Source organism: Heptranchias perlo, chromosome 35, assembly GCF_035084215.1.
Source record: "Heptranchias perlo isolate sHepPer1 chromosome 35, sHepPer1.hap1, whole genome shotgun sequence".
Classification (NCBI taxonomy): domain Eukaryota; kingdom Metazoa; phylum Chordata; class Chondrichthyes; order Hexanchiformes; family Hexanchidae; genus Heptranchias; species Heptranchias perlo.
The window spans coordinates 3024996-3035334 of record NC_090359.1 but is presented as its reverse complement, the minus strand read 5'-3'; the positions used below and the strand labels follow the sequence as shown (position 1 = coordinate 3035334).

The 10339-nt window shown below is 43.9% G+C and overlaps 1 protein-coding gene across 1 annotated transcript; it reads right to left on the bottom strand.

Annotated features, from left to right (window-relative positions):
- Positions 1-5515: 5515 nt before the first annotated feature.
- On the bottom strand, positions 5516-9178 carry LOC137301974 (probable G-protein coupled receptor 139). The gene is made up of 2 exons (XM_067971690.1): positions 9082-9178; positions 5516-6411 (listed from the first exon to the last, which is right to left on the bottom strand). The coding sequence occupies exons 1-2, from the start codon at positions 9176-9178 to the stop codon at positions 5516-5518; spliced, it is 993 nt and encodes a 330-aa protein (XP_067827791.1).
- Between the last annotated feature and the right edge of the window lie 1161 nt (positions 9179-10339).

Below are 10339 nucleotides of genomic sequence, written 5' to 3'. Positions count from 1 at the left end.
TACAGTATATAATGCTTATAACATATATTGTAGAAGTACATTTAATTGTGTTGAGTGACTGTTTTTAAGGCGTTTCTACGAAACTCAGTAAAAGTGGGCAAAACAGAGTCACTGTCGCCACACATGAAGCAGCTATTTCGCTTTTGCACCAATAGAGAAATTCTTACTGCTCCTTCCTATTTCGTTGCTCGATCTATGAACAGACTTTCGGGAAAGTGAAATGAATTTCAATGACAGTAAAACGACCCTGGCTTCAAGTTGAACAAGGTTGAACTGGCGACACCTGTATTTGAGAGGCTGAAGTGGTTTACATTTCTCCCGAATTTCAGTAAGAGACAGCACGGAAAGATTGGGAGCGCTGAATGTCACCCGGATGGTGATTCATAGAATCATAGAAGTTACAACATGGAAACAGGCACTTCGGCTCAACATGTCCATGTCGCCCAGTTTATACCACTAAGCTAGTCCCAATTTACTGCAATTGGCCCATATCCCACTATACCCATCTTACCCATGTAACTGTCCAAATGCTTTTTAAAAGAAAAAAAATTACCCGCCTCGACTACTGCCTCTGGCAGCTCGTTCCAGACACTCACCACCCTTTGAGTGACAAAATTGCCCCTCTGGACCCTTTTGTATCTCTCCCCTCTCACCTTAAATCTATGTCCCCTCGTTATAGACTCCCCTAACTTTGGGAAAAGATTTTGACTATCTACCTTATCTATGCCCCTCATTATTTTATAGACTTCTGTAAGATTAGTTAACCTCCTACTCTGCAGGGAAAAAAAGTCCCAGTCTATCTAACCTCTCCCTATAAGTCAAACCATCAAGTCACGGTAGCATCCTTGTTAAATCTTTTCTGCACTCTTTCTAGTTTAATAATATCCTTTCTATAATAGGGTGACCAGAAATGTACACAGTATTCCAAGTGTGGCCTTACTAATGTCCTGTACAACTCCAACAAGACATCCCAACTCCTGTATTCAATGTTCTGACCAATGAAACCAAGCATGCCGAATGTCTTCTTCACCAACCTATCCACCTGTGACTCCACTTTCTAGGAGCTATGAACCTGTACTCCAAGATCTATTTGTTCTATAACTCTCCCCATCGCCCTACCATTAATGGAGTAGGTCCTGGCCCGATTCGATCTACCAAAATGCCATCACCTCACATTTATTTAAATTAAACTCCATCTGCCATTCATCTGCCTACTGGCCCAATTTATCAAGGTCCCGTTGCAATCCTAGATAACCTTCTTCACTGTCTACAATGCCACCAATCTTGGTGTCATCTGCAATCTTACTAACCATGCCTCCTAAATTCTCATCCAAATCATTAATATAAATAACAAATAACAGCGGACCCAGCACCGATCGCTGAGGCACACCGCTGGACACAGGCCTCCAGTTTGAAAAACAACCCTCTACAACCACCCTCTGTCTTCTGTCGTCAAGCCAATTTTGTATCCAATTTGCTACCTCACCTTGGATCCCATGAGATTTAACCTTATGTAACAACCTACCTTGCGGTACCTTGTCAAAGGCTTTGCTAAAGTCCATGTAGACCACGTCTCCTGCAAAGCCCTCATCTATCTTCTTGGTTACCACTTCAAAAAACTCAATCAAATTCGTGAGACATGATTTTCTTCTCACAAAACCATGCTGACTGTTCCTAATCAGTCCCTGCCTCTCCAAATGCCTGTAGATCCTGTCTCTCAGAATACCCTCTAACAACTTACCCACTGCAGATGTCAGGCTCACCGGTCTGTAGTTCCCAGGCTTTTCCCTGCCGCCCTTCTTAAACAAAGGCACAACATTTGCTACCCTCCAATCTTCAGGCACCTCACCTGTAGCTGTCGATGATTCATATATCTCTGCTAGGGGACCCGCAATTTCCTCCGTAACCTCCCATAACGTCCTGGGATACATTTCATCAGGTCCCGGAGATTTATCTACCTTGATGCGCGTTAAGACTTCCAGCACCTCCCTCTCTGTAATATGTACACTCCTCAAGACATCACTATTTATTTCCCCAAGTTCCCTAACATCCATTCCTTTCTTAACCGTAATTTGAAGTGAGAGTGTGGGTGTTAAAAAGTATCTGACTTGTGAGAGGAAATAAATCAGATCAGCCCAACCGAACTCAGTATTAACCATCCAATTGACAAATTTCAAATACAAGTGGTCTTTTTAACTATCCAAATGTTTCTGGTAAAAGTGCTGATCAGAAAACAAAACCATTTTCTGAGCTGCCCGCCTGAGTTAACAATGCAGCGTCTTGGCTGGATGGTTAGAAATTGTGTGCTGTTTTATCTCTCTCCTGACCACTGCCTGAGGCTGAAGCAGACTGTTCGAAAACTTGGCATTCTATTTGATTCTGAGCTGAACTTCCAACCCCACATCCGCTCCATTACTAAGACTGCCTACTTCCAGCTCCATAGTATCTCTGGCCTCCAGTCCTGCCTCAGCTGATATTTTGCTGAAATCCTCATCCTTGCCTTTGTTACCTCTCGACTCGGCGTCTAAAATACTCTCCTCTCCGGCCTCCCGCCTTGCACACTCCCTAAAATAGAGCTCATCCAAAATTCTTGCTGCCCGGATGTTAACTTGCACTAAATTCCCTTCACCCATCACCCCTGTGCTCGCTGACCGACATTGGCTCCTGTTCCGTCAAAGCCACATTTTTAAAATACTCGTCGTTGTTTTCAAATCCTTACATGACCTTGCCCCTCCCTATCTCTAACCTCCTCCGACCCTACAACCCTTCGAGTTCTCTGCGTTCCTGCAATTCTGTCCTTTGCACATTCCCAATTTCCTTCGCTCCAACATTGCCTTCAGCTGCCGAGACCATAAGTTCTGGAATTCCGTCGCTAAACCTCATCACCTCTCTCCGCCTTGTGACGCTCCAGAAAATCTCTCACTTTCACCAAGCTTTTGATCGCCTGTACCAATATCTCCTCATGTGGCCCGGTGTCAAATTATGTTTGATAATCGCTGATGTGGCGCCATGGGGCTTCTTACCACGTTATTGGCGCGATAGATAAAAGCAAGTTGTTGTTTTTAAGTATTTGAACCGAGTACTGTCAGGTATCTGTCTCGTTGAGCATTGTACTCGAGGGACAGAGATATGTCAGTACCACGTATGCATAGATTGCAATGAAATTACAGCACAGGGATAGGCCATTCGGCCCAACTGATCAATGCCAGCTTTTATGCTCAACACAAGCATCCTCCCACAATTTCGAATTTTATCAAACTGCTTCATTTGTGGCCTCTTAATTTTCAGAGTCCAAATACACGTCAGGGACCCTTTTCAAAATTCCAAGAAACGTGTTCAGGAGAATCCTAGTTTCTGTTGTACATGATGTTGGAAACATGGACAGTTAATCCATGAGTTCCACATCGTCTTGTCTGCGACAAACATTTTTTTTTCATTCGTGAGAACCAAATAAAAAAAGCACTTTATCAAGTGGCTAAAACGGTGAACCTTTCCCACACGGGAACTGGAAGAGGCCGCTCGACCTTTCAACGGATCATTAACTCTGAGCTTAGTCATTTCACCCGTTTACACCATGGCACCAGGCAGCATCTTTCCCTTCCCAATTTCCCAACACGACAGTTCAAAGCGACGAATATCTGCTTCACAAAAATAGGAATTTTGCATTTGTTTCTTTTCGATTTAAAGACCTGTGGCCCGCCCTTTCACCCAATCAATTGTCGCCAATCGCCCCACTCCCTCCTTAAAACAAGTAATACTGAAACGGTGTTTTAAAACTCTCATCTGCTATTGTAACACGGTAGGCCGGAGGATACTAAGAGTCCAGAGGGCAACACTAAAAATGCATTTACGAACACACCAATTTTATCGTCAACTAGAATGGTACAGATATGAGAGACTTCAGTCAGTGGAGGAAAGAGAGAAGCTGGGTATGTTCTCCTGAGAGCAGCGATGTTTAAGGGAAGGTTGATCAGATGTGTTCAAAATGATGAGGGGTTTTCATAGAGTAAATAAGGAGAAACTGTTTCCACTGGTCGGCGAGTTCGTAAGTAGAGGACAAAAATATAAGAAAATTGACAAAATAAACACGGGGCAGACGACGAGTTTGGTCTCTCGGGACAAGGAGTGGCCTGTAGCGAGACAGAGGAGTGTGCTATAGCGGGACCCGGGAATGTGATATACCGTGATCTGGGGCTGAGCTATATCGGGACCCGGGAGCATGATGGATCGGGATCGGGGAGTTTGCCTTAAGGCGACCGGGGATCGTGCTGCATCTGGACCTGGGAGTGTGCTATTCCTGGATCCGGGGCCGTGCAGTACCAGGACTCTGGATTGTCCTGTACCTGGATCCTGGAGTATGCTTATCCGGGACCCCGAGTGTGCTGTACAGGGTCCGGAGAGAGTGGTTTTCCGGGAGCGGGGAGTGTGCTGTGCAGAAACCTGGGAGCATACACTATTGGGACCCGGGAGTATGCTATGCTGGGACTTGTGATTTTGCCGTACCGGGACCGGGAATTTGCCGTATTGCGACAATGGAGCATGCTGTACCTGGATTTGGGACTGTGCAGTATGGAGACTTTGGACTTTATTGTACCTGGACCTGGGATTTTGCTGTAGCCGGACCTGGGAATGTGCTGCCCTGGACCCGGAAGTGTGCTGCACAGGGACCCGGGGGTGTGCTGTACCAGGACCGGGGAGCATGCTGTACCGGGGCGGTTCAGTGTGCAGTACCGGGAAGCGGGAGTGTGCTTCACCGGTCCCGGGAGTGGAGCAATATTGATCTGCTACCGATCTATTTGTCCTCTTACAATCTCTGTAACGGTGGACCAAGTTATCACTGGGATAAGTGTCTTTTAGTTCGATGAACAACCTGCTTTATTCAACCACAGGTAAAAGATACAGAACACTGAACACGATTCAATACATTTGATGCAATCAGTTCAACATCTGCACGGAAACTATGACAAATAAATAGAACACATTTGGACTAAGGCGCACGGGTTGATTTGAATTAACATTGATTCTTTTTCTCTATTTGTCCCAGTGACGCTGCACAGATTAATAACCTCCACAGTCTACCTGCTGCCTTTACTGTTTTCTGGTGTCTATCTTGGTATTCAAAAAGTCTTTCTCCAACGATTGGCAGGGATCAGAGAATCTTATCAACACTGAGATACTAAACATCCTCTGTTTGACCGGACTTTTTTCACAAATGCATTATTTTTTGGAAATAATCAAAACAAGAGGTCATTCCCAAAACACCCCGGACTGCGAGCTGAGCACAGGACTGTCTAAAGCAGCTAACCGCTATTGGGCAAGTGCACGCTCAAACCGCATCTGTCGACAGATCATGCCTGGGTCGTATCTGGTGAAGAATGGCTACATTAACTTACTGTTAAGACGGGACCAGAGCGTGAAATGTTTCACAAAATATTAAGAGTTAAAGATGCCCAATATTGGATTCTATAGAATATGAAACAAAATCCCTGAGAATGTTAGAAAGTGTGAGATCTTCTCATCTAATTAATTTGACCATCATTGCGAGGGGATAGTTCACTCCATTCCTCAACTCCTCTCTGAATTTCCTTTGGGTCACTGCATAAATAAAAGTGTTCGTGCAGCAACTCAGGAGCTGGAGCATGAAGCCGATTTCTCCTACAAATGTGGGCAGGGGAACATGATATCCCAAATAATCCAATCGTCTCAATACAGAACACACCATGAACACCACCCATAACAGGATGAAATTCCCTGATATAACAAATAGGACAACGATAGATTTCCTTCGGTTCTCCATCTCTGGGTCACTGGAACTATCCCCACTGCTCGGACCCCGGATTCTCCTGCGGGCTCTGCTGGCCACGAAAATGTGTCTGACCGTTAATACATTGAACAGTACAATCAAAAGAAATGGAATGAATGGCGTGAAAATGTAATGCATTAATTCAATGACCGCCCAGGCCAGCGAACGAGATACTTCGGGATTCACGCTGCAAAACCAGGGACTGTTGGAAAGCCAATACTCATTTTGATACAGAAAATACCAGAAAATGTTCTTCAAGCCGCTCAGCACGGTCACTGTTCCGAGAACCACAGCCGCCGTCTTCTCGGTGCAATATTTAGTTTTCAGCTTCTGGCAACAAATGGCCACAAATCGATCAAAGGTGAAAGTGACCGTGAACCAGACTGAAAAATCCGTGACTGCATACAAAAGGACGGCGTGGATATTACACACTCTAATGACCCGCAGAAAACTAAATTGTTCCCAATAAACAATAGGAATCTGCCTTAACATCAGATCGATGATAACGACCAGTAGATCTGCCGCTGCCATGACCACGAGGTAGCGAGTGACACATTTGGAGAGACCGCACTTTCCGCGAGACAGGATAACAATCGTCACCACGTTAACTGTAAGCAAGACGGAAATAGGGAAATGATTCACCAGACAAAGTGAAAAAAACTAATTTGATGCGTTTCCAGTGAAATAAAGGAAGGATCAGATGATAGAACAGGGATATTAATGTCCTTCAAAATAAACTCAAATGCCCGAAGAATTTGCGGCTTGACTTTGCCTTCAGTGATGGAATCTGATTATTTTAGCTGTGACGGGTTTTGCAATCAGGGTAATGAATCGGCAAATACGTGAAGCAACGGGATCAAATGAAACATGGTTAAAAACAGAAATTTAATTTCGAATGAATACAGAAGTAACCAAATGGAAAGCTAGAGCCTCACCGACACCTGAGCCAGAGGGGGAAGGAAAACCTGAGATGTTTGCATGTTTGAATTACAGTGTTTGCGCATTAGCTGCTGGGGTGATACCTGGATTTCATGTCCCGAGGTGGGGAAGGGATATAAGCACCCGGGGTTGAAGAGGAATGATGGAATCGCTGATACCCTTTGTGAGGAATAGAGAGCGAACAACACCCATTGTTTTTGCTCATACACTGACTCTGGTCACTTGTTCAAGGCATTAAGAACATCTGTACAATTTCACAAATCAGAACCGTCCACCCAATGTTTTAATATACATAAGGGATTGGAGTATAGGAACACAGGAATTGGTAGATCAAGAAACACCAAGGTCCATCGAGTGCACCTTCCACCTTCCCGGTAATCGCATGATGCAACGATAATGGAGTTGGCGACAAATCATAGCAATCAGTCTCTGTCAATTAATGTACAACAGACCAAGACAGGAGGAGAGGAAAGCCCCATGTTTGGGAACCATAGAAGCAAAATCACCTTTTTCCCTCCCAAGCATGTTAAACTAACCATACGTCATGTCTCATATTACTCATTTACTGTCCCCAAAAATTTATTTTCTGGAAGAAACCTCGCTAATGAATCAATACTAACTGCTTCCACTGCCTCCCTAAGGAGCCTGTTCCAGAGATTGGCCACTGAAACACAGAAATATTTTTTTTGCAGCTTACTTTTGACTTTATCCCCCAAACTCACCCTTCAATTGCAGGCCTTGCCCTCTACTGTCCTATCGTTGTGGACAAGGTGAAACGGAAACAGCCTGTCGTCGTCCGCATTATCTAGTCTTGAGATAATTATTCCACTTTTCCTCTCCTGGTCAAAAATACTAAATATTTCAATCCCTGTTCGTTTTATATATTAGAAGTGAGGTCCAGTCTGATACTCTGCTCCCTGATTCCCAATGATCAATCATTGGATGAACGGAGTTACAGTCACGCTTTGCTCCGTGATCGGCAATTAGATAGTCAGGGTCATGTGTGATGCTCCGCATCAAAAATACAAATGTAGAAAATGATAATATAATGTCGTTAATTTTGCAGGCAAGTTTTATAATTACATTAAAGGTAACATTTGTAACAAAGAGCATTTAAATTAAATTGTGGATTAATATGACTTGTAATATAATACACCATAGAATCATAGAATCATAGAAAGTTACGGCACAGAAGGAGGCGATTGGGCACATCGTGTCCATGCCGGTCGAAGCGAGTTAACCAGCTTAATCACACTTTCCAGCACTTGGCCCGTAGCCATGTTGGTTACCGCACTTCAAGTGCAAATCTCTCCTGTTTAAATGAGTTGAGGGTTCTGCCTCCACCACCCTTTCAGGGAGCGAGTTCCAGTCTCCCATGATCCTCCAGGTGAAAATAAGTCTCCTCAGTTCCCCTCGAATCCTTCATACCTATCTGTGATTACAAATCGATCTGAATTCTCGTCAAAAGTGTTAATCTTGCTCTTTCCCTTCAGTAGTGCGAATTTAATAAACTTCCAATTCATACAGGGATTAATGCACAATAAAATATTGAATGAGTTTCACTATCAGAATGCGATCCTTAAATTGATTGAGGGTCCCGATCAGAGAAACGAAGCACTGTACCTGACAGGCACGGGATTAGATTTTAATGCAGATTAATTATTAGAAATGAAACCATTAAATGATTTGAATAAAATAAATAGTAGCTCACTGAACCATTCTAATTTAACCATTCAGAGACAGTGACACCAATGTAGACCATGGAGCGGTGGAAAGCGAAAGAGTTGAACCAGATTGGATCATCAATGCATTCGTCATTTATCTGGTAGGACACATCTGTACAACTAAATAACTAACTATATCTGCCAAAATTGCAGACCGTGTGAGATAATAAAACATTTCTCACTTGTCAGTCGGACTCAGTATTTACAGCAGAATGCACACTTTTAATTAACAGAAAGATCCAGTCACATGACGTGTGCTGCAGTCTGAAAAAAGACCGGGATCTTAATAAGATCGCCTGGAATGTTACTAATAATGGCAACTAAGGGCACACTTTTCATTGAACTGACACCAATGAATGGGAATTCACATCAGTGGACCATGGGCCATTATCAAACACACACAAGAGTAACGGAAAGAAAGAAATAATTGCCCTTTAATAGCGTCTTTCACAATCTTAGAACCTTCCAAAGTGCTTCACAACCAATGAAGTTGGCAGTGCAATCACTGTCGTAATGTAGGGAAAGTAATAAAATAAAGAGATGAACAGGCGGACAAAGAAGCCGCGTGCAGATAAACTCGGCTTCCTGAAGTACCAGGTGCAGATAGTAACTTACCCGGGACACCGAACGCAGTCAGGATAGGGTAGTAAATCTTTTGTATGTCATTAAGCGCCCATAGAATCTGAAGCTTGATCATAAAACTCAGAGACATTATTTCCCCTCCAGTAAGAAGCGATGATTCAATGGTTGGTCCTGATGCTGGGATCAGTTCTCCGAGTGACAACTGAGTGGATTTTCCTTAATTATAGCAGAGCGAATTCAACCGTTCGGAAAATGAGGTCCCGCGCTGACTGGGTTTAATTACAGTCACTGAACAAACACACTGTTTACACAGGAGCTACTTCAGAACTTGTCTTCCTGGGGACGTGAATGTTCACGAAAAACAGACAGGCTGGGTGAGTGGGCGGAGATTTGGCAGATGCAATATAATATTGGAAAATGTGAGGTTATGCACTTTGGCAGGAAAAATCAGAGAGCAAGTTATTTTCTTAATGGCGAGAGACTGGAAAGTACTGCAGTACAAAGGGATCTGGGGGTCCTAGTGCAAGAAAATCAAAAAGTTGGTATGCAGGTGCAGCAGGTGATCAAGAAAGCCAACGGAATGTTGGCTTTTATTGCTAGGGGGATAGAATATAAAAACAAGGAGGTATTGCTGCAGTTATATAAGGTATTGGTGAGACCGCACCTGGAATACTGCATACAGTTTTGGTCTCCATACTTAAGAAAAGACATACTTGCTCTCGAGGCAGTACAAAGAAGGTTCACTCGGTTAATCCCGGGGATGAGGGGGCGGACATATGAGGAGAGGTTGAGTAGATTGGGACTCTACTCATTGGAGTTCAGAAGAATGAGAGGCGATCTTATTGAAACATATAAGATTGTGAAGGGTCTTGATCGGGTGGATGCAGTAAGGATGTTCCCAAAGATGGGTGAAACTAGAACTAGGGGGCATAATCTTAGAATAAGGGGCTGCTATTTCAAAACTGAGATGAGGAGAAACTTCTTCACTCAGAGGGTGGTCGGTCTGTGGAATTTGCTGCCCCAGGAAGCTGTGGAAGCTACATCATTAGATAAATTTAAAACAGAAATAGACAGTTTCCTAGAAGTAAAGGGAATTAGGGGTTATGGGGAGCGGGCAGGAAATTGGACATGAAGCTGAGTTCGGATCGGTCAATGCCCTGTGGGTGGCGGAGAGGGCCCAGGGGCTATGTGGCCGGGTCCTGCTCCGACTTCTTGTGTTCTTTAGATTTGTGGTTGGGATCAGATCAGCCATGATCTTATTGAATGGCGGAGCAGGCTCGAGGGGCCGATT

Excerpts from the sequence above, each read along its gene's own strand:
- LOC137301974 (XM_067971690.1), bottom strand. The coding sequence starts at position 9,178 with ATGTCTCTGAGTTTTATGATCAAGCTTCAGATTCTATGGGCGCTTAAT. Across the intron at positions 6,412-9,081 it reads GACTGCGTTCGGTGTCCCGG|TTAACGTGGTGACGATTGTT; the intron begins GTAAGTTACTAT and ends TCTTGCTTACAG.